The 22434-nt window shown below is 55.0% G+C and overlaps 10 protein-coding genes across 10 annotated transcripts; 7 read left to right on the top strand and 3 right to left on the bottom strand.

Annotated features, from left to right (window-relative positions):
• Nucleotides 1–77: 77 nt before the first annotated feature.
• Nucleotides 78–2711, top strand: B0H18DRAFT_1116363 (uncharacterized protein; the record flags this gene model as incomplete). The annotated part of the gene is made up of 5 exons (XM_048033421.1): nt 78–106; nt 164–994; nt 1052–1709; nt 1783–2025; nt 2079–2711. 5 exons carry the CDS (start codon nt 78–80, stop codon nt 2709–2711), a joined length of 2394 nt encoding a protein of 797 aa, XP_047896816.1.
• A 266-nt stretch (nt 2712–2977) lies between these two features.
• Nucleotides 2978–4212, bottom strand: B0H18DRAFT_872160 (Endonuclease/exonuclease/phosphatase; the record flags this gene model as incomplete). The annotated part of the gene is made up of 6 exons (XM_048040203.1): nt 2978–3071; nt 3124–3615; nt 3678–3719; nt 3779–3840; nt 3901–3968; nt 4023–4212. 6 exons carry the CDS (start codon nt 4210–4212, stop codon nt 2978–2980), a joined length of 948 nt encoding a protein of 315 aa, XP_047896815.1.
• Nucleotides 4213–4794: 582 nt separating this feature from the next.
• On the bottom strand, nt 4795–7459 carry B0H18DRAFT_1208889 (uncharacterized protein). The gene is made up of 7 exons (XM_048036292.1): nt 6969–7459; nt 6175–6916; nt 5898–6113; nt 5653–5842; nt 5488–5620; nt 5367–5431; nt 4795–5314 (listed from the first exon to the last, which is right to left on the bottom strand). Exons 1-7 carry the CDS (start codon nt 7275–7277, stop codon nt 4972–4974), a joined length of 1998 nt encoding a protein of 665 aa, XP_047896814.1. The 5' UTR covers nt 7278–7459; the 3' UTR covers nt 4795–4971.
• A 549-nt stretch (nt 7460–8008) lies between these two features.
• B0H18DRAFT_1208888 (uncharacterized protein) lies at nt 8009–8435 on the bottom strand (the record flags this gene model as incomplete). Its single annotated transcript, XM_048036291.1, has 2 exons — nt 8009–8360; nt 8422–8435. 2 exons carry the CDS (start codon nt 8433–8435, stop codon nt 8009–8011), a joined length of 366 nt encoding a protein of 121 aa, XP_047896813.1.
• Nucleotides 8436–9284: 849 nt separating this feature from the next.
• B0H18DRAFT_990086 (60S ribosomal protein L27) lies at nt 9285–10364 on the top strand. The gene is made up of 5 exons (XM_048044988.1): nt 9285–9421; nt 9474–9490; nt 9543–9734; nt 9793–9978; nt 10029–10364. The coding sequence occupies exons 1-5, from the start codon at nt 9412–9414 to the stop codon at nt 10032–10034; spliced, it is 411 nt and encodes a 136-aa protein (XP_047896812.1). The 5' UTR covers nt 9285–9411; the 3' UTR covers nt 10035–10364.
• Nucleotides 10365–11224: 860 nt separating this feature from the next.
• B0H18DRAFT_1140695 (FAD-binding domain-containing protein) lies at nt 11225–13506 on the top strand (the record flags this gene model as incomplete). Its single annotated transcript, XM_048035640.1, has 11 exons — nt 11225–11348; nt 11404–11507; nt 11566–11601; nt 11654–11882; nt 11937–12064; nt 12121–12138; nt 12189–12243; nt 12286–12407; nt 12471–12628; nt 12678–12750; nt 12802–13506. 11 exons carry the CDS (start codon nt 11225–11227, stop codon nt 13195–13197), a joined length of 1443 nt encoding a protein of 480 aa, XP_047896811.1. The 3' UTR covers nt 13198–13506.
• Nucleotides 13507–14084: 578 nt separating this feature from the next.
• B0H18DRAFT_1102704 (FAD dependent oxidoreductase) lies at nt 14085–16610 on the top strand. Its single transcript, XM_048032561.1, has 11 exons — nt 14085–14308; nt 14367–14470; nt 14526–14561; nt 14618–14846; nt 14908–15038; nt 15091–15108; nt 15157–15207; nt 15259–15384; nt 15461–15627; nt 15681–15753; nt 15816–16610. Exons 1-11 carry the CDS (start codon nt 14131–14133, stop codon nt 16215–16217), a joined length of 1515 nt encoding a protein of 504 aa, XP_047896810.1. The 5' UTR covers nt 14085–14130; the 3' UTR covers nt 16218–16610.
• Nucleotides 16611–16840: 230 nt separating this feature from the next.
• On the top strand, nt 16841–18724 carry B0H18DRAFT_88352 (uncharacterized protein). Its single transcript, XM_048040981.1, has 4 exons — nt 16841–16976; nt 17033–17807; nt 17863–18047; nt 18109–18724. The coding sequence occupies exons 2-4, from the start codon at nt 17118–17120 to the stop codon at nt 18518–18520; spliced, it is 1287 nt and encodes a 428-aa protein (XP_047896809.1). The 5' UTR covers nt 16841–16976; nt 17033–17117; the 3' UTR covers nt 18521–18724.
• An 824-nt stretch (nt 18725–19548) lies between these two features.
• Nucleotides 19549–20368, top strand: B0H18DRAFT_872039 (uncharacterized protein; the record flags this gene model as incomplete). Its single annotated transcript, XM_048040199.1, has 2 exons — nt 19549–19748; nt 19813–20368. 2 exons carry the CDS (start codon nt 19549–19551, stop codon nt 20366–20368), a joined length of 756 nt encoding a protein of 251 aa, XP_047896808.1.
• A 218-nt stretch (nt 20369–20586) lies between these two features.
• Nucleotides 20587–21770, top strand: B0H18DRAFT_990068 (uncharacterized protein). The gene is made up of 3 exons (XM_048044987.1): nt 20587–20897; nt 20954–21159; nt 21216–21770. Exons 1-3 carry the CDS (start codon nt 20778–20780, stop codon nt 21667–21669), a joined length of 780 nt encoding a protein of 259 aa, XP_047896807.1. The 5' UTR covers nt 20587–20777; the 3' UTR covers nt 21670–21770.
• Nucleotides 21771–22434: the final 664 nt, after the last annotated feature.

The raw sequence follows: 22434 nt of genomic DNA, 5'->3' as shown, positions 1-22434 counted from the left end.
GTACCGTACCCAATGCACCTTCTCATTATTCACTTCGCGTATGTCAACTGACCGTTTATGAGCAGACCGCGCCTGCCATGTTCCCTTTAATCGAGGACGAAGGCCGGTGCGTCTATTAACCAAATATCTACCTCACACTGCCTGGCGCTGACCATGCCTCCAGCACTGAGTACCCCTTCCCCCCTGTGCCGTCGACCGCTATGGATGCCGTTGAGCCGTCTTCATCATCCAGCGATACGCTTCCCTCGGCGCCGTCGAGGATAGGCTCGCGAAGCTCACGATCGTCACCTGCGCCACCTCACGCCCCACGCGACCGAGACTATGCCTACGACCGAGAGCACTCCTGGGGGGGCACGGGCGGGAAGGCAAAGCTGCTCGCGCGGCTGATGACGCGTTCGGAACGCGACGCGAACCATTACCGGTCGATGCTCATGCTCGCGAATGAGCGGCTGGAGCACGAGACGCGGCGTGCGGACGACGCGGAGCAGCGCGCCATTGACACGCTACAGCGCCTCCGGCAGACGCGTGAGCAGGCCGCGCAGGCGCAGGCGGATACCGCGCGCGCGAACGAGGAGACGAGGCTGTGGAAGCTGCGCCTGGAAGAGGCGCAGAGGGAGATCCTGCGCGCGCAGGAGATCGTGGACAGGCTGGAGCAGGACAAGCTGGATGCGGAGGCTGAGGCGGCGCGGGCGAGGACGGTTGCGAGGAGACTGAGGGAAGAGAAGGTGATTTCCAGAGCCAGGGAAGAGGGACACCGCCAGGGCTTCCAAGAGGGCCTCAGCAAGGGGAGGGAGATGACCTACTACGAGGCCCGAGCAGCCGGCATTGCGTCTCGGAACGAGCCTAGGAGATATATACAACGCCCGGCGGTCGTCGACGACATGTCCGACGAAGAGGAGCAGGAGGAAAACGCCACGGGAAGCGGGAGTCAGCCGGAAGAGATCATCCCCATCACACGTTCACCTCCGCCCCAGTCATGGCGACCGCCTTCTCGGTAGGTCATACCTGTTTGGTGCTTCTCGGTTGACCCGATGTCATTCTACCCCTGTAGCTCGGCGGAGACCAGGTCGAGCATGCGCAGCCCGCCCAGGGAACCTACCAGCCCCATCAGAGTGAGGAGCCCACGCATAGCGGCGCCTTCTCCCATCCATCCCAATGTACCACCACCTGCTACGACACCTAACCCAATACCCGTACCGGATCCTAGCGCAGGTCGCTCGCAATCCCGTCATGACGATACCGTCCACCCTATTTCTGTTCACAACGCTGTGCCTTCGCCTTCGCACCCACCCGTCGAAATACCTCCGGACAACTGGATTCCGTACATGAGCAGTGACAACGTGATAGGACTGCCGCCACCCCATGAGCTGACGAAACCCTTGTCGCCTCGTGCTTCCTCTCCCTCCTTGATTGACACCACCATGCGCGTGCCCGCATCGAGCACGGCGGTCTACGAGCAGCCCGTTCGCTCGCGGGACTATGCATACATAGCCGGCGCGGGCCCGTCACAACCTCACGGGTCAGCCTTCTCACCTCTTTCGAAGGCCTCTACCGCGATCTCTCAATATGAAATTGTCAGCTCGCGCGGGGAACGGGAAAGGTCGATGAGCCACGGTCGATCTCGCTCAGACGTCTTGGCTGGGTTGAGGGAAATGATTGGTTCGCCGAGCGGGCGCTCGAAGACTCCATCGAGGCAGACACGAGAGGACGTACGTTCCATTGCGCACCAGTATCACGAGTGATTCTAATGTGACTGTTTTGTGTCGTAAGCGTCCAATACAGTCCCCGAGAGGACCCCGTCCGAAGGAAGAGCCGTTCACCGAAGTACCTGACCTTGCACGCTCTCAGATTCCGGCTCGTTCACGAACACCGGCTCGATCGAAGACACCGGCACGGCCTGAAACTCCAGGGCGAGTGGATACCTCCGGAGGCAAACCGAGCGCCTTGGACAGGCTGTTCAAGAAGAAGTGGAGGAACCGGACATCCACCAGCAGTGGTGTACCAGACATCCAAGTGGAGTCTCCGGTAAGCCCTTCGCTCAGCGTTCGAACGTAATATTCATCAGCTGGACATCGCAGTCTACGAACGACGTGTCACCAGCAACTTCCGCGGGTACCATTTCACAACCTCACATGCTGAGTCCTGAGACTTCCCACACCGACCTACCAAGCCTGGAAGTCGTGCACAACTACATTGACCCAGCACTGATGGAGAGTAAGGATAAACGAGGTCTGCCGTCCTTGCCCGGGGCCGACTTTGCTGCTCCAGGGGACGTGCCTGTGATGCAAGAGGGGCAGCTACCGCCTGGCTTCGTGGCCTTCACATCATCCATACCTCAGCCAGGTTTTCCAAGCAGGTCGAACACCCCATACGCACCCATGTATTCGGACGCAGATCCGAGCACATCGTCAAGGACCGACTCCACCCGATCGAGGACAACCAGTAGTTCCCGCAGATCAGCGGGAACGGCAAAGCCTGCCACACCCAAGCCTCGTTCTGGACCGGCGTACGAGGAGGCACCGCTTCCGCCTGGTATGTTCTACCCCGCCCCGCCTGGAAGAGGCCCGACACCGGGCGTTGCAGCGGGCGTGCCCCTCCCGCCGTCGCCCCCGCGCTCGGCGACCCCAAGAGCAAGAAGAGGGAGTATCTCGTCGGCTCTGTCACCACTTGCAATCCCACAACTGCTCTCAGACTTACGGACGCCTTTATGAAGCCATGAACTTCGCCTCGACCACGCATATAATGTATCAAGCTGTCTCATTTCTGTTTGCATTGTTCTAACATTGTTCCGCCAAGCCGCATGTTGTCTGTTGTCTCGTCATATCATTGTCCTTCACACGTGTACCAACATTGCATAGCATACTTTTCTCCAGCCAACCCGCGATACACCACAGGATCCGCCGTTGAAGCGTCCCAGTCTGCTTATCAGAAAGCACATTGCCTCGGACTGTCATGAATGATATCGTACATTGAGGCTTCAAATCGTCACATCTGCGTATACAGGTCGATGATCGCTAGCAAGGACACCATCGTCCGTCAACGACGTCCCCACTTTGTACGCGTCCGCGGTCCTGATACGCGTGTCAGTCGCGTTCTGTCGTCTAACGCATGTTTTGCACTCACCATCCGCCGTTGCTCCCGCCGAACACGAAGTCGATCCTCGTGTACACGCTCGGGTCCCCGGGGCGGTTGAAGCCCGTGAACGTTGCGAAGTCGCCCGACACGCGCATGCGCGGCGTCTCCGCCTTCAAGTCCACCCCCACGAACGCGTCCTTCTCGTCTCCGCGCGTGGGGACCTTGTACTTCTCCGCGAACGTCTCGTTGATGGGCACAGGCGGGACCACGCCCGTGACGATCTGGTATGCGCCCGAGTCGTACCCGTGCGACGCGCTGTTGAAGTCGCCGGTGATGAAGACGGGGCCGGAGGTGGTGTGCGCTTCGTAGCGGGCGCGCGCGAGGAGCATCGAAGCGGCGAGGCGGCGCTGGGCGTCGGAGCGGTCGTCCAGGTGTGAGTTAAGGATCGTAAAGGTCTTCGTGGATGTCTTGAAGCGGGCGACCTCGCACACGCGGAAGGAGCCTGCGTCGGGATACCTCGATGGCTCGAATGGCTTGTCCCTGTGAACTCGGGCGGTTCACGTTGAATTCGATGCTCTCGCTCAATGTTAAAGATGACTTACGAGAGCCAGAAGGATTCATGATGGACCAATGTCAGATCCGACCTGCATGCTCGGGCTATAGTGAGCTCAGCGGTACAAGACGGGGTACGGGCCGGGAGTACTTCTTGTAGAAGATAGGACAGAATTCGCCGGCTTGCTTGCCGTCGTCGCGTCCTACGCCGACCTATGCAAGGGAGGATTCTGGTCACTCTGAATTCCCCGTGACGATGTTTGCAGCACTGACCCAGGCCCAGTCATCCCCAAGTAACTCTGCCAGGTCGTAAACTTGCCTGACTAGGGATTCCTGGAAGGCTTACAAACGTGTGAGTGAGTGAACATTACAGAAATAAGGGTAATTAAGCGCACCAATCAAGTTGGGCTCCTCCTGCAACAGCTGTTGTGCTACCTTCAATCTCCTCGTACTCCAAGGCACCTCTCCCGACCGTCCAAGAAAGCGCGGTCGTTCCAGCGGATTCGGCAGGGCTTCAATAGACTCGCGAACAGATATCCTGTCTGGCTGAGAGTCGTACCGCAGGTTGTACGTTGCTATGCGCATCCTGCCGTGGTGATGCGGTCCGAAGATGCAGCGGAAGATGTGACTAGGCTTCAGGATCCAGAGGAAGAGTGCGAGGACGATGGCGAAGGGTGCCTTCATGTACTCCTGAACGGACGTTGAGCGGTGATTCTCGATGGCTTATCGGAAACAATATTGGGTGTATGCAATGTGCATGTGTACATACATACTGCCTTGGCTAGCATTGGGCTGGCACTGACGGCACGACGTTGCGGGCCTCATGAAACATGTACTCACCTCGTGCTCCCACCACTCAGATAGAGAACCAGCTGGGTATGTATGCTTCCAGTTCGGCGCGGTGCGAACTACTAACAATGTCCGGATGCGTGGTCTCAATCACTAGTAGGCGCAACGAGCTCGGTACGCTTGACCACAAGTATGCGGTGCGGATGTCAGTTTAACTATCACCACGGTTGGGTCACCGGCAGTACTGGGAGTCTACGTGTGTGATCCAGAGCGCGAAACGTAGCGATCCGTCGTCAGAGATGCGGAGGCGGTCGCGGAGGTGGCAGGCTCAAGCTGAGGTAGGCTCTGTTGACGCTCGCAACAGGATGTGTGTTTACATAGGAATCAAATTCGTCGTCAAATTCGCATTTCGCTCTTGGTCCCACTACTCAACATGAACCAGTATTCGGAAAAGTATCAGGTTGAATCATGTCCCATCTGTCAGTCCACTGTACACACAAGAGAACCTAATGCTATATGAATTACAATCTGGCTTACTGCTGCCGCCAACGCGCCCTACGATGACGCGAACTCTTCCATCGCATCAAGGGTCTCAGCAAGGTGCTTATATCCCAGCTGTTCCCCACGACTTCTCGCCAGCGATATCGCGGTCCTGGTAGCATTCTTGATCTGGCGCCCGTTGACCTCCCGACTGACGAGATTGTCTAGCTCGTCCGCCGTGAGGTCGTCCACCTTGACCTTCTGAAGGAAAGCATGCCAAATTTGGAGCTTCGCTTCCTTGCTCAGTTCCTGGAAGCGGAGAGCGACATGAATCCGGGACAGGAAGGCTGGATCAAAGGCCTTGACCCTGTTCGTGGTGAGGAATAGAATGCCGCGGTAGTACTCGACGTGCCGCAAACTAACAGAGCGGGTCAGAAGGATTGCCATGCACAGGTGAAGAGATAGCGCACAAGACTGCGACCATAGCATTGCGCGTCAGATCATGCAATGAGCGCTGCTCCAGGAATACATCGGCCTATGCGCGCGGTTCAGTATGGCTCGCACCGACAGCCGAACAACGAGGGAAGTCACCTCGTCAATGAGGACAATAGCACTCCAGCTGGCAGCTATACTGAAGACGCGCTTCAGGGTGGTATCAACGGTGTTTGCGTCAGCCCCGAGCTCCCCACCCCCGATCATGTACAGCGGCCGCTTGAGGTGCTCGCTAGTCGCCTCCGCAGACAGAGTCTTGCCTACTCCAGGGGGCCAAACAGGTTGATGACGAGACCTTGTCCCTTCCCGTGGACGAAGTCGTCGAAGTCGAGGTTGGAGTTATGCGCCTCTACGAGGGATCGCAGGAGGTCTCTCCGGTTACCCGGGAGCACGAGGTTCGTGAAGGGCTCGTCGGACCACACGATTGGGCGGACCTTCTCGACATTGAACTCGACTGGTATATGAATCTGGTCAGTATGCAGCGGACAACACGGATGTCAGTAACGTACGCCACAACTTGTCGGACAAACTGAAGCCGTATAATACAGGCGAGGCCAGGATGAGATCGTCGTCTGACAGTTCGACTCGATGCTTTTCGGGAGCGTTCATGACATGCAGAGTATCAGTCTGTGCCACGGGTGGAGGGTAAAAGCCCTGTTGAGCTGTATCATTGAGTGGTTGGGCTTGAGGTATCTGATAGTTTGCGTTGTGATGCTTGAATGTCCCTGGTAAGTGAATGTTTCGACGTCTAGCAATGTCTGATACAGCATGACTTCGAATACCGACCTCTGTCGATCATGATCCTGGAATCAATCTTGTCGATATTTCGGTCAATACTGTAATCCAAATTGAGAAGCAAACGGTGCACCTCGTATTTTATGTACGTCTTGCCCATGGGCGAGTTTGCCGCGCTCACAGCTGTCCCCTGGTAGTGCACATGGTGCACGCCATTCAAAGTCATCCATCTGTGAGCCCGAGCGAGGAGCACCTCCTTCAATCCTGCTTCGTCACTGTGGTATTTCATGGGGTAGACAGGTAGCATGTTGATTTTGATGACTCCCTCAAAGCGTGCTAAGTTCAGCGGGCGCTGAACCTTACCGAACCGCGGGGGCTTTGCAGCTTGCGCTGTCTGCGAAGGCGTACCAGCAACATTGTCGCCGAACAGGACCTGTGGCTGCGGCATGTCCAGGACGTCGACTCCCGTGCAAGAAAGTACATGGAACATAGGCCCCCTCGCGCAGCTATTGAGTTTGAGGGCGCAAGGCTCCCCTGTCGAGGAATCCGTGCTGGCGAGCCGCGTACCGGGAATGAGGATGGCATAGAGCAGATCATACGTGATCTCTCCGTGTTCGAGGAGGTTATCGATTTGGGAAATAGTATTCTGGTGGTCCTCACGCAAGTATCCTATGAGAAGTTGGAGGTCATCAAGGATGTTTCCCTCCTCGCTCGAGCGGTCGGCCTTGCTTTCAAGTTCGTCTCGGTACGCGACAAATCGCGAGAAGAACGCGATCAACAGATCTGTGGAAAGCTGGCATAATTTGTCAGGCAGTCGTTGAGGGTGCCAGCGGGACGGGAGATACCTCCAGAGGGTCAACCGTCCAGGACATCGTGGGAACATCCCCGATGACATTCTTGCACGCAGCCACCAAGTACGGGCTCTTGATCGTGAGCGACACCGTAGGTTCTGTACCCGGAGAGGAATTCCCCGGAGGGATCTTGCGTACGACCACGAAGCAGTACGACTGCCAGGCGTCCGAGCCGTCTGACATCTTGCCGCCGCGCAGGATTTGTGGCTCAACGAGGACTTTGGTATCCTCGTACGTCCACATACGTGTCATCATGTTGTAGACATGGTCGACACGCTTCACCTGGAGACTAGGCTGAGACATGTTAGGTGAGTATGGGCTGCACCGCGGGAAGGAAGGTAGATGAAGATAGAGTTCATCGTCATCTTCATTGTCGGGTCCTATATAGGACGCACTGCAGGTCTCGGAGCCGCAGTGTATCACAGGCTGTGACAAGTGCACAGATTAACGCAGCCAAAGTGCATGTCCATTCGCACTCTGACATGATGGAAGCGACTGACAGATCCGTGCAGTCAACTGAAGTCCTTGCATCCGTCGGCCGCTGCAGCTAGTTGCAAGGGCAACCAATAAGTATGGTCATGAACCATTCGTGCCCTATACTGTGCTGGATGAGGCAAGCAAGTGAACAGATCGAGACTCTGAACATACATACTCATCATCCCAAGTGGGACCGTGCCACGGTAAGTAGTGCCTTGTAGGCCGCGAAGTGACGCTCGGAGTCAACTCGGAGTTGAGTCACGTCGAGAATCAGTTAATTGACATGTGTCGCCTACCACATACAGTGGTAATAGGACCGCCTCGAGGTCTTTGATATGATGAGATTTGGTACTCACATAGAGCCCTTCATCACGCCGCGGTCGTTGCGACGAGTACATGCGACCTCCCTGTGGGTGTATTGGACTCCGATGCCGTACCAGTCCTTGGTACAAGAGGTGCCAGGAAGCGGGTCAGGTCATGCCCGAAGCAATGCGAGATCTCGTCGCCCTCTCTTATCCTAATATCAGGTGGTCAACCAATCACAACGTCATTGAGTCTTACAACAAGACTGCGAAGTCGCTCGCGAACTCTTCCATCGCATCAAGGGTCTCTGCAAGGTGGATATATCCAAGTTGCTCCCTACGACTTGTCGCCAGCGAGATCGCGGTCCTGGTAGCATTCTGACGTCCATTAACCTCTCGACCGACGAGATTGTCTAGCTCGTCGGAGGTGAGGTTGCGAACATGGACCTTCTGGAGGAAAGCCTGCCAGATCTTGAGCTTCGCTTCTTTGCTCAGTTCGTGGAACCGGAGAGCGACGTGAATCCGGGACAGGAAGGCGGGATCGAAGACCTTGACTCTGTCTGTGGTGAGGAATGAGATGTCGCGGTAGTACTCGATGTGCTGCAAACTAACAGAGCCACGGGCCCCGGTCAGAAGAGCCACCACTCATAGGTAGGGGGACAACGTACAAGACTGCGACCATGGCATTACGCGTCATGTCATGCAAAAACCGCTGCTCCAGGAAGACGCATGAGGTGAGCGATGAATTTGTGCAGTCACTGAGTCAGGCCTAGGCTTTTGCATCTGTCGGTCAGTGCATTGTAACTTACCGGCGGACAATGAGAATTAATATGCACATAGGGCACTCGTGCATTGACGTGCTGGACGAGACGAGCAAGTGAACGGTCAAAACCAAGGGTCATCCCAACTGGGGCAACGCCTTCGCGAAGTGACGGTAGACCCTCGGAGTTGTTGTGTCGAGATTCAGTTGATTGCTGTGACGTGTCTCGCCTGCCGCAAATAGTACCGCCTTTAGACATGACCGATGTATTCAGAATGTACTCACTTGCGGCTCTCAATCTATTGTCACGATTGTGTGCAGCCTCCCGACTCGCAATTGCCATGCCTTGATATATGGGGTATGCCAGGAAGCCAGTCAAATCATGTTCAACGTATAATTAGATGTTGTCTTCTCGTGTCCTAATACGATATAGGGTGGTATACTTATGGGGTCTAGCCGCATGCTCCAGTTAGGTAAAGTGAGATTTTCGACACGCCGAGCAGTAGTGAAGTTACGCACCAGGTAAGTACTAATAGTAGTACGCGTTGTGTTCTACTGAGACTAAGTTACTTACACGCAAGAACGATGCACGTGATGGAAAAGCGGCGGTTCACCCCCCAATTGCGACTTATTCCTCACTGATCTCAAGGTGTTCAAGAATGTTTAAGACATATATGTCCGAGAGTTGAGTGTAACGTTGAAGTAGTTGCAGCACAGGATGTGGGGAAGGATGCGTCTGGCAGTCGCTGAGACGATCCGGGCCGAGTCGAACCGTATGCTACTGTATAGTATCTCGCGGCAATAGCCGAGTGGCTGAAGGCCACCGGCGGGCTAGCCAGTCACGCCGAAGGGCAGGTAAGGAATCAAGCTCGTCGCTGTCGGTCGTAATCCCCTCAAGATGCCTCGTGGTATGTTTTTGCGTAGGTCGTACTGGGAGGCATGCTGATGGACTTTTGACAGTATACAAGCCCGGAAAAGTGAGGATTGCAAGTCGTGCGGACACTGCAGTTTGTTGAACTCGTTCGTTAGGTCGCGATTGTCCTCCAGGGACGCCAGGCCGGAAAGAAGGTCGTTGTGATCAAGCAGCTGGATGAGGGCACGAAGGAGCGGCCATACCCCCATGCGATCGTCGCTGGCGTCGAGCGCTACCCGCTCAAGGTGACGAAGCGCATGGGTCAGAAGAAGTTGGCGAAGCGGAGCAAGGTCAAGCCTTTCATCAAGGTATGTGCCCTCTACGACTGCTCAGAACTCGCGACCTGATGGGACACGGACGTCGTAGGTCGTTAACTACTCGCATTTGTTCCCTACCCGATACGCACTCGAGCTCGAGGGTCTCAAGGGCACTGTAGCTGCCGAGACTTTCAAGGAGCCAACACAGCGGGAGGATGCGAAGAAGGTGATCAAGAAGCTCTTCGAGGACAGGTACACGAGCGGAAAGAACAAGTGGTTCTTCCAGCCTCTGAGGGTGAGTTGGCCCTGTCCTGCTGTTGCAATCTTACTGAATGTGCTATGTAGTTCTGAGCTTGCTGGCTCTTGTCCGCCGCGTTGTTGGAGACCTCAAAATCGCTACATGTATTTCACATGCATACTCATGACGCATGCCCGCATATTGCTATCTCGTATTCTCTCCGGTATTATGCAATGACTCTCACAGCATACTGCAATCGAGACTCGGCGACTTAAGCCAGTGAGTTGTACCCCACTATAGCTGTGGGAGAGTAGCCTCCGCCCGATTGCGTGCGTTCCACGCTCGTATCAATGTTCGTTGGCATATGATGTCTCGTGCGTTTTGTCGTTACTAGGATCAATCTAGCGACGCTGAGGGCGCGGCAGTTTCAGCGCACCTGTGAATGTGCTTACAGTGCTGGATTTCGTGGATATGTCGGGATTAATATTGCCTCGACGATTGGCTTGACGTGCCGCCCGCGAATATGATCTTGCAGATCTGCACCCAGCAAGGGACAACTCGCATCGTAGTGCGTGGCCGAGGCCACGCAGCCCTTGCTATGACGCACTGACAGCCAAGCTCACGGCTCTAACATAATGAAGATGGCGCCGTGTTAATTGCCCTCAGGGACCTGGAATTCGATCTCCCGTGCGCCGTGCGCTCGGGCCATTCAAATACTGGCTGAGAACGTAGGCCGCGAGCTTCGCGGGCAGCAGAATCGATGCTAGATTGGGAAGACCGTCAAACATTGCATTGCAGACACTGGACTCGCGGTACCGCCGACAGGTGAGTCCCTGCACTCCGAAATCTTGACAACTAGGAGGTCGGAGGCCGGAGGCCAGCTGATGTATGAGAATGTAGGGACGTTTTGTCAACCGCATGCGCCCTGCACATTCCCCTGAACGCCCCTCGCGATGTTGTTTCGCCTGGGCCCAGGCTGTCATCAGCATGTCCGTCCTTCCAGTCTTGCGTCGACGCGGGGACAATATTGCCGGCCCCTAAGCGGATTTATTTCATCCTCCTGTCCGCGCACCAGAACTGTGATTCCGCTGTCATCCGTCACTGCGTCCCGTGCGAACGAACACGATGATGCAGGACACTCGACAATGCCTTGGAACATGGAACGGACCATATTAATAGCGTAGGACGCGCTGCCATGCTGCCTGGCGTGCCCGTTCTCACCGTCTTTCAGATACACATACCCTTCCTCCAGGGCTCGCGGTTTGCGAGCCGACGCAACCATGTTGCACACACTACTGCCTTCATGCTTGTTCTCCCGCTCCTTTCTGCTGTGGCCGTGACCGTGCAACCCAGAAGTCTGAGTACGCTCGAAGTGTGCGGGGAGATTGCCTCCGCTGTTTCCTCGGCGTCTGAGGTCTTTTATCCGTGTGAGTTACACGCCTCTCCCAGCTCGACCGCACCCGCTGACTTTGTGGTACACAGTGGAACTCTACTACACGGAAGACAACTACCATTGGGCGCAGTCGAGCTCCCAGGTATCGGCGTGTACTGTGGAGCCTGGCACAGCGGAGGATGTAGGCGCCATCGTGAGTTCCGTTGCGGTACCGACGTCCCGTCGCACAGAGCTGACGGTGCTGTGAACAGCTCCAAGTAATAGCGCGTACTCAAACGCCCTTCGCAGTAAGCCCATTTGTGTTGGCTGAGACTGACCAGTATGTCTGAATGACGACAGGTGAAAGGCGGAGGCCATAGTGCCAACCCGGAGTTCTCGTCGACCACCGGCGTGCAGATTGCTATGGCACGTTTCAACGATGTGACATACGACTCTTCTGCAGGTACCGCGACGATAGGCGCTGGCCTCATCTGGGACGATGTCTATGCGGCGCTCGAGCCGTACAACGTGAATGTCGTTGGCGGCCGTGTAACTGGTGTCGGCGTGGCCGGATTCACCTTGGGCGGAGGTAAGCTTGAAGATTGAAGTAGGCAGGGCACTGCACTCATGTGAACGCCACCAGGATTTTCTTTCCTCAGCAACCAATACGGATTGACCATCGATTCTGTCCGAGCCTTTGAGTTGGTATTGCCGAACGGCACGTTCACGACGGTTACCGACTCAAACCCAGATCTGTTCTGGGCTTTGAAGGTTAGCGCACTCCGTCTTCTGCGGCTACGTTCGCGTGTGTTGACCGTACGCTCTAGGGAGGATTCAACAACTTCGTAGGTCGAGACTACTACACCGGTAGCTTTGCGACTGACAAGCCATCTAGGGCATCGTCACCCAATTTGTCTTGGAGACGCACCCACAAGGCCAAGTCTGGGTACGTGCTGTCTTGTGTTTACAGACTCGCCGCTGACGATCTGTAGGGAGGCTCCATCATCACCTTGGGCGAGGTCACGCCGTCAAGAATGCCACGGCGAACTTCTACGCCAACGTGACTGATCCGAAAGCGTCGATCCTCACAACCCTCAACTGGGAACTCGGTATCGTGAGTGCCCATCGTCAGCCGTGCTTCTGAGGCTTCTGTTTTTCTGACGAAGTTCTCGCATAGACCGCCATAGAGCTGAATTTGTTCTACGATGCACCCACACCACCGGACGGCATATTTGACGAGTTATTGGCGATTCCCTTCCTCACTCAGGATATCAGCACTCGTTCCTTCCTGTCTCTCGTTTTGACGGCACCTAGCAATGCCACGTTCGGCCTTCGGTGAGTGGTCATCTGAACCTGGATTGACATATCCTAATTGCCAGCAAAGCGGGTACTTTGACACCGTATCCATAACCGACATAACTCTTCCTTTGCTTGACGCTGTTGTGAATGAGACCGAGGTTGGTTCCCTCGCGCCTATATCGCCAAGTGTCTGACTGAAATCATCACAGTACTGGGCTACCACATTGGCAGCTGAAGTCCCCGGCCTTTTCGTCAGCTACGACATCGAGCCGTTTCTACCAAGCGTCTACTCTCACGGAGCCTCTTCCGCATGGCCTCCCACTCGCACTCAGGGTTTCATGCCCATCAACATCTACTACGCCTGGTCGCTGGAGGCCTCGGACTCGCTCATCAACAGCGTCATGCAAGAGAGCGCGCGCTACCTCACCCAAGTAGCTATCAGCGAGGGCCAGGACATAGCCAACACGCCGCTCTACCCGAACTACGCCATCTACGACAGCGCGCTCTCCAGCTTGTACGGCGACAACGTTGCAAGCCTGCAAGCAATCAAGGCGCAGTACGATCCGGACAACGTCATGGCTCTCGCGGGCGGCTGGAAGTTCTGAAAGTGGGCTGTGAACATTCATTTATTACTCCTCTCTCGTTCGGTCTTTGGACTTCGTGTTGGCTCACTGGAACACTTACTGTAAATCTGTACGGACATTCCGGGTATGTAACCAGTCAGTGAGTGATCACTACTGTTTCGGGATTCGAGATTGACGCAGCGATGCGGTGGATTGACAACGCCTGTCTGATGCTTCTCCTGGGGGCATCCGGTTCGGACATACCCGAGGTAGTCGTTGCTTTGGCAGGACCTTTCATCTAAGTAAGTCTGTTAACATCAGTATACGAGCATATCTCGTGCCCGTCCTCGCTCGTTCCGCCCATTCCGCGCGGCCGGCGCAGCCACTACGTCCGCCCGAGCCGCCCTTGCCCGTTACACCTGGCAGCCAATTCCATACTGATAGACCTTGAGCGCAAGGAACGCTCAGACGGAGTGTGTCGGTCTTGCTTAGGTTGTTATCACTGGTGCACCCGTCGAGACTACGTATACCAGGACGAGCCGAGCGCGACATAGACCGAACGTTGTGGCCGAGGTCGATCGGCTGCGGATCGCTCGAATCGCGAGGAAATTTAGACGAAGACCCGACCAGTACTCTCCGCCCCTGCACGCTTCTCACTGCAATAGGGAATGAGCTGGGTCGCATTTGGGTGAAACTGCGCGCCGTCACAGCATTGGTATTTGGCCCGTCTCTCAGGGCACAGCCTCAGAGTTGTAGCTTGAGGTACGCGACGTTACACTTGTCCGGCTGCTCGACGCTCGTATGCGGTCAAGCCGCGCGCATCACTGCGACTTGATTGCACGGCTGTGCTTGGTGACACCAGTGAGGGAGGCATGAATTCATGCGTATATATACGTCTGAGAACTTATTGAGTAGCCCTGTGTCTTGTCTTTGCCGTATTGTCCTTTCACGGGTATATCTATTCTCCGTACTATAATGCTCTCCCGCCGACTGTTACGTTTCGAAGCATTTGCGGCACTCGCTCTTTCGTGCCTTTCAATACTCATCCCTGCTGTTGGAGCAGCTTCTTGGCCGGGGACTCCAGAGGGCCCCCGTGATGTGTGTGGGCTAATTGCTGCGTCCGTCTCTGCTGCGTCAGCGGTCTACTATCCCAGTGAGTGTTCATCAAAATGTGGCATATTCTGACCTGACCAACGTCCTCTAACCTACAGATACCGCAAATTATGACTTAGATAACTACCACTTTGCGTCTTCGAGTTCGCAAGCAAGTGAATGTTCTGTCGAGCCCGGCACTGTGGAAGATGTTGCTACCATCGTGAGCATGCCGCTCCCCTTGGCACTCGTCGAGACACAACTCATGATTTGGCCAGATCAAAATAGTAGGCATGACGAGAACGCCGTTTGCGGTTTGTGATACTGTTTCTCTAGGTGAACCATCGAGCCTTACGATGTTAATCTGCAGGTCAAAAGTGGCGGTCATAACACGAACCCCGGCTTCTCATCTGCGACTGGCGTCCAGATTGCCATGTCACGTTTTAACAACATCACAATCGACTCGACAGCTCAGACAGCGACCATCGGCGCGGGACTCATCTTCGATGAGATTTATGCCGCTCTGGAGGAGCATGGGGTCATGATTTTGGGCGCCCGTGCTACAGGAATTGGTGCCGGAGGATTCATTCTGGGCGGTGGTGAGTAGTGTCGGTGTCGATTCGACATGACAAGCGCTGAGACTTGCATTCCGTATCTCAGGCTACTCTTTCCTGTCAAACGAACATGGATTGACGGTTGATACTGTTCGAGCATTTGAGGCTGTCCTGCCTGATGGGACTATAACCACTGCTACAAACACCTCAAACTCCGATTTGTTCTGGGCATTGAAGGTGAGGAGCATTGCAACACAGAAATTGTATTACACTAAGATGCTCTTTCCAGGGTGGACATAACAAATTCGTAAGCGTTACCGGTCGCCGGCTGCGACAGTGATCTGACCAAAAGCAGGGAATCGTGACGCAATTCACCATGGATACATTCCCTATCGGTCAAGTTTGGGTGCGTCACCTCCTTTCCGGGGGGCTGGGCCGACGTATAACCTCTGGATAGGGTGGATCGGTGATGCTTCCTGTCACGAACTATGACGCAGTGAAGGATGCAACACTGCAGTTTTGGCAGAACGCGACAGATCCCAAGGCAGACATTTTGATTGGTTTCACCGCAACGCAAAATCAGGTCAGTGTCCGCGCCTCGAGTGTCTCTCTCATAGTCGCATGATGCTAAAGCATCACAATGCGCTCGGTTTCCTTAGACCTCCATCGAAGTGGACCTCTTTTACGACGGACCTTCACCGCCTGCAGGGCTATTCGATGGCTTCATGAACGTACCGGACGCAGCGCAGATTACTAGCGCTATGGATGCTCGCTCCTATTTATCGCTAGTGCAAAGTGCTAACACCAATGCTACGGCCGGAATGCGGTGAGTAATATTTACAGGCTCGATCAGATAACCTCATTCATCGGCTGTTGAAGCGAATACTTCGACACGGTCTCAATCACGAACCCCTCGTCCTCCTTATTTGACGCCGTTCTGAACGAAACGACTGTATGTATCCTCTACCAAATTGAAGCAGCCTTTGAAGTTGCGGCTAACATAGACATCCACAGTACTGGTACCAAACACTGGCAGCCGAGGTATCTGATCTTGTCGTACACTACGATGTGGAACCTTTCCTCCGGAATATCTACTCGCATGCCGGCGCGGACTCCTCTGCCTGGCCCCCGAGACGCGATCAGAGCTTCACGCCCATGCTCATTGCCTACGCATGGACGTCGCCGGACAACGACGGCCTCATCAATACGGTCATGCAGCAAAGCACGAGACAACTCACTGATCTCGCTATGAGCGAAGGGCAGGACATTGCTAACACTCCTCTCTACAACAATTACGCTCTATACAGCCACCCGGCTGAGAAGGTGTATGGAAACAACCTCGGTCGCCTTCGGTCGATCAGGGAGAGGTATGACCCTCAGCGTGTTATGGACCTTGCAGGAGGGTGGAACTTCTAAGGCGAGGCTGCAGGCCTCTCGTCATGACGAAGCAGTTATGTACAGCTCACTCATATATATTGTGGGCACGCCGCCGTACCTACCTAGTAACTTAGTAGTCGTTCAATATGGACACTAGACCCTGAAGTCTTCGCGCGAATCTGGGTTCTATTTATCCCAACTTGAATCTACTTACTAGTACTAGCATTACAAGCCTGCCGATTCTTAGCAGCTTAGCAGTAGTTGATTCGTTCTGTGGACAGTAAGTGTATGTGGCATGTCATTGATCGTATAAGTACGGTCGGATACAGACATTGAGACAATTGCAAGGTAGAGTTGGTGTAGAAGTTGTGGTCACGTAGAGTCACAACCCTCCATAACGGGCGCTTGTAATACGATCGGCCTCTGTTCTCTACCATCATCTGTCCAAAGGATTTATGCAATGCTCATGCATCATCATATCGGCTTATGGGAGGCTAGACCTGGTCTTCGTTACAGTGCATGATAACTGGCGAGCATAGAACAGGTCAAAACGCGTTCCAGGTGGTCTAGTAGCTCGCTGTCGCTGGTCCGCAAATATGGCCTGGACATCAAATCTATGCCCTTCACAACGGCCACGTCCTTCCTCAAGCACGGCGTAGTGCTCTGTTTGCACCTTCGTCAATGCTATCACCGTCCCTGGATGATTGAGTTCAAGTTCAAGTCGACACAGATCCGGACATGCGTTGTACATGCGCCTAACTCTCGGTAGCCTCATGGTGGCCGTAAGGCGTGCAGGAGGTGTGTGTTTCTACTTCTCAGCAGTCAAGGGATCCCACATCTTATAAGCATCCTAGCGAAGTGGCCAGTAACGGCCGCCATTCCCTTACCACCTGATCCTTGTAGGCTGAGCGCTGAGCGCTGAGCGCTGAGCTGTCGCAAATGCCGGAAGATTTACCTACGTCCAGTGGTCTGAAGCACAGTATGCAGCAATTGCAGATCGAGATCCCAGAGTCGCTTGTCCCCCTTCCGACATCGTACTCGACGTCCCGATCTTCATCTTCCCCGCCGTCGAGCTGGGTGAATCACTCACCAGCTCGCCATGTATCGGCCCTCCCGTCGCCCGTATCGCCCATTATCGTCCACACGGAGCTCTCGCCTATACACTCCGAGCAAGACTCCGTTGATGAGCATACCGAGTCTCACCCTTCCGATGGTCCGTCCCCACCAAGGCATTACGTAGAGGTCGAACTTCCCTCTCCGAGTGTAGCGTCGCTGGTCGACTTCCCCGGAAACAGGGCATCACGGACGGACCTGATGGCCGTGGTCATCACCCCCCATAGCCCTGCTATCCCATTTCCAGCTCCTGTGCAACCGCGCTCGCACCGTCGAAAGGCCGCTTGTCCAAGAGCACATACGTCACCCAGTCGGTCAAGCTCCCCTCTACCGACTCCCCCATCTGCGGAAGCGTTGTCGTCCTCCATGACATGCTCTCCTCATGGTGTTCAGTCGGAGAACCATCTTCCTCAAGTGACGATTAGCTTGAAAGCCACGTCCGACGCGCCGCGTTCTGCTGTGCGCCCATCTGTCCATGACATGTTCTACATACGGGATGAAATGGTCGTTCTCAGCGTTAGTACTTTCATACGAGGCTGGATAATATGTCTTGATATTGGATTGCATACAGGTCGAGGATTGCCTTTACAGGGTCCATCGTCATCTACTGGAATACAACTCCGATTTCTTCCGGCGACTGTTCTTCGAGGGCGCGAAAGACGGGAGGAACCTCGGTGTTACAGATGATTCCGCGATCGCTCTTCCGGATGTGTCGCAGCATGACTTCGACTGCCTGTTGAACTTCCTTTACTTCAGGTATGCGCGTTCAGGCCTTCGTCTCTGCGCCCGAGAAGTGCTGATAAGATCATTAAACCAGGATATTCGACGATGATGCGCTGTCGTTGCGTGATTGGGTCACACTGCTGGACGTGTCTACTCGCCTGCGCTTCTCAAAGCTCCGTCCTAGGTCAATCAGGGAGATCTCCGCTCGCAGAGAGTCACTGACCGCGGTCGAGACGGTTGTGCTCGCTCACAAACACGACGTCCCCGGTTGGCTGGCAAGAGCATACGGCGACTTGTGCCGGAGACCACACCCGCTGGACGACGCGGAGGCAGAACAGCTGGGCGCGAAGATCACCGCGAGGATCGCACGTGCCCGCGAGACTATCCGGGACGAAACCTTCCGCGCGTCCAACCAAACGCGCTCTGGCAACCGTTCTCCGCCGGAAGCTTACGATGATGAACTCGTCTCGCGAACTGTGATGGATGTGTTCTGGCTGGGAGAATGAAGGAGGCGATGTGTATGCCTGGGACACGACATTAGAGACCGTTCGTGCGGTGTTTGCTCCAGTATGTGTGCGTTTGTGCGTCTCGTCCCAGTTCGGAAACCTGAGCTCACTATGGCAGTGTATTGTTATCAGTATGCGGACGCTGTAATGCGATGTAGGGCGGCAGATAAAGCAAGGTTTGCGATGTAGTGAGGTTCGTTTCCTCGTGCAGCATGACCCCGTGTCCCGGTCCATGGCAGTGTGGTCCAAGGCCTAGGACCCTCCTGAGCATACCTGGGAATCGAAGGCGTTATGCATGATGCACGTCATTCATCCCCAGACAAGGACAGCCATTGTTTCAAGGACGTTATCGCTCACTTATATACAGCCATCTCTCGTTGGGGGCGCAATCTGTCCCCTCATACACTGTTGTGGCGTCCGCCCTGTGGCCGTCCCTCTACCACCCGCAGTTGTACAGTTGTATACAATGGACTCTCGCAGCTCGTCTCGCCTTTCGATCAGTTCGTGGGACTTCTCGTCTTCACCGCCGTCGCCGTCGCCGTCACTGTCGCCGGCGTCGTCGTCGTCATCCTTCCCCGAGTCTCCCCCACCGCCGATATCGCCCGAGCTCAAGCGAGGACCCGACCTCGATCTTGACCAAGAGCAAGAGCTTGACTCATACGCGGAGCAGGCTGAGCGGGAGCGAGATCTCTGGCTAGCGCCCCTCCAAGGGCATGAACTAGATCAGGAACAAGAGGAGCAAGAGGTACAAGAGGTACAAGAGGTACAAGAGGTACAAGAGGTACAAGAGGTACAAGAGGAAGAACAGGAAGGCGACCATGAGGATGACCATGAGGATGACCTCGATGACATACGAGACTCAACACCTTCCCCCTCGCTGTCGACTGTCGGCGTAGAAGAGCGATCGCCTTCGCCTGCCCCAGCGCCGCCGCCAACACCGCCCCCTCACCATCCATTCTACTACATCGATGACGACATGATTATCCTCAGCGTATGTGTAATTAAGAGAGCACCGATCCCTCGGCTGAATGATAATTTTCCAGGTCGAGGCATGCCTGTTCAAGGTTCACAAATATTTCTTGGTCCGTGAGTCGAAGGTATTCGAAACGCTGTTTCAGCTCCCGCCCGGGGATGACACGGCAGAAGGGCAGGATGATCATCGTCCTGTCTATCTGCCTGAAGTGACTGTGCGCGAATTTGAGAGCCTGATGCATTTCTTGTACTATGGGTGAGTTGCAATCACTGTGAACACAAGCGTCATCAGAGTCTTACACAACTGCGTCGTTCCACAGCATGTTCGATAATTGCGGCGTGACGTTGCCTCAATGGATCGACATTCTGCGCGTCTCTAAGCTCTTCGTATGCGACAATCTGGTCGACCGCGCTATCAAGGAAATACACCAACACAGGCCCCGCATCGACCCTGTCGAGAAGATCGTGCTTGCGGTCAGACACAACATTGCCGACTGGCTCGCGCCCTCCTACGCTGCCATTTGCCAGCGCGCGCAACCACTCAACAGCGAAGAAGGGCACAAGCTGCGCCTCGAGACGACCGTTTTGCTTGCGCGCGCAAGGGAAGCCGTACGTCAGGATCATGTCTCTCGCACGGAGTCGAGACAGGCCCAGGGAGCTGGGGGGCGGGGCGGCGGACGTACGGGAACCTCGCGTACGACGACCTCCTCGGCGCTCCCTGAGCCTGAGCCCGAGCCTAGGCCATCGTCTGCCTCCAGTTGGCAAGGATGGGAAGGATGGACCGTCCCTGACTCGGAAGACCCGTTCGATCCTCAGCGCGTGGCTGAGATAGTCGACGAGGTATTCAAAGCTCTTGACGAAGAACGTGCAACTTAGCATATGATCGTCTTTCTACCCCATCTTCCACGGGCAGTTGTAGGTAGGTCGTGTGCGTGAGAGGCACACGCACGGTCATTACACTCGTTCTATACATATCGCTAGGCAGTCGCGGGCCGCTTTCTTTCGTCACAAAACGTGCCGTGTATTCTGTGTACAGTAGATTGAGTTGACGACGTATGCACTCTCCTTCAGGATGACAGTCTTTGCACCACGCCCGTCTCTTCGGTTTCTCATACGACACGGATTACTTCCGCGAACGTTCTGCAGCTGACTCTAGCCTCACTGTGGATTCACAGACTGGGCCCACGGCGTGTGTGAAAGAGCGAGACTCGGTCGCTCTACACACGGCCTGCGCGGAAGCGAGTTCAAAGGCGTTGCAGCCACGCTGTGCTACCCGTGCTCGATCATGTCTCTACCCGACCATCCAAACGCTACGACGACACAACCAGACGGCTCGCCCGCCTCTCAGCCTGTTGCGATGCGCCGGTCTCGCTTCTTTTTGGAACCCGAAGTAGTCTTTCTCCGTGTACGTGTGGCATCGTGAGGTTCACGTTCTTTGAGTTGGGTGCTCACGACTCGTAGGTGTCTGATGAAGACAAGAGGGAAGAACGTTCGTTCAAAGTCCATCGATATTTCCTCGAGCGCGACTCCGAGCTGTTTCGTGGGATGTTCGCATGCCCAACTGGTGCGGACGCGAGCTCTGAAGGGCAGACAGAAGAGACGGCAGTACATCTGCCCGACGTGACGCCTTGCGAGCTGGAATGCTTGATGTCGTTTCTGTATGAAGGGTGAGTAGCGGGATCCGTGCAATGCGAGCGCTCACCCAATGTTGATGGATCTTCAGAATGTACGACCGCGTCATATCTCTGGCGGATTGGGTTGCGTTGCTATCCGTCTCGTCACGCCTGCTCTTTGACAAAATCCGAGAGCGCGCTATATCGGCCATCGAGGCGCACGTCCCGCCTCTGGAGCCCGCCGAGAGGATCCTGCTTGCAACGAAACACGACATCCCCCAATGGTTGAATCCCGCATTCACAGAGCTTTGCACGAGGTCGGACCCCCTCAGCGACGCAGAAACGAGTAAACTGGGGGCGGATATCGCAGAGCGGGTGGAGCGGGCGAGGGACATGGTGAAGTCGCGCGCGGGATACGACCAGCCAGGCGGTGCTGGGTTCCCGAAGGCATACCTCGGCTGTGGCTGTAAAGACTGCAGGGAGGCACGGAGTGAGAGCGTTCGAGTCAGCTATGTGGACATGGTCAATAGTGTCATCAAGGAGACGATATCTCTGCCATCGTGAAGGCTGGCTCACCATTCCTAGTCTATCCCCAGTCTATCAATACATGCATCGTGCCCATGTCGAGTCTTCAATTCATCATTTTGCTTCCATTGGTGACCTGGCACTGTCTCCGTAAGTCAAAGTGCTGCAGACTTGCAGTTCAGAGAGACCTGGAAGCGACAAAAGTAGGCCTGGATGAGTCGGCATCATGCCTCGTGAACTGTGGGCATATTCATAATAGTCAGTTATGATGTCAGGGGGATACTTAAACTCCTATGTAAGAGCTGACATTATTGTAAAGGATGATGGATACTTCAATAGTAGTCGTGTTGATTGTTGCTGAAGCTTGAGTATGAAGGTCGAAACGTTGCAGTGACCTGCAACTTGCTCTTCAGCCTGTATATCGGTAACATCCGAGATGCCATATAGCCACAGATCAGATCTCAGATCTCAACATGCCCCGGCAGTTGCCGACGGTTGTAGTTGTCGAGTCGATGTGACTTGAAACATTCAGAGGCCCTCCGTCCAACAACGTCTCTCAACGTCGAACGAGCCCTGCTGAGGTTCTATAGTGTATGGGCCTAGTTCATCAATTCTGGATTGAAGACATTCCGGTGCTACTAGTATTGACAGTGCGTAGATACGGTACCCGCTCCGAGTGAGCTTGTCCTCCGAGTCAACGCCTCAGCCTCTATCGTTCTCTTGCGACATCACAGTCGTTGGGCAAGCTACATATCATTATGTCTTGCTGGACTGTATCAGCTTACGCATGCATTTTTTCGGAAT

Source organism: Fomitopsis serialis, assembly GCF_022376445.1.
Source record: "Fomitopsis serialis strain Sig1Antser10 chromosome Unknown B0H18scaffold_13, whole genome shotgun sequence".
NCBI classification, from domain to species: Eukaryota; Fungi; Basidiomycota; class Agaricomycetes; order Polyporales; family Fomitopsidaceae; genus Fomitopsis; species Fomitopsis serialis.
The sequence above is the reverse complement of the archived record's forward strand: the minus strand, read 5'-3'. Positions and strand labels throughout refer to the sequence as shown.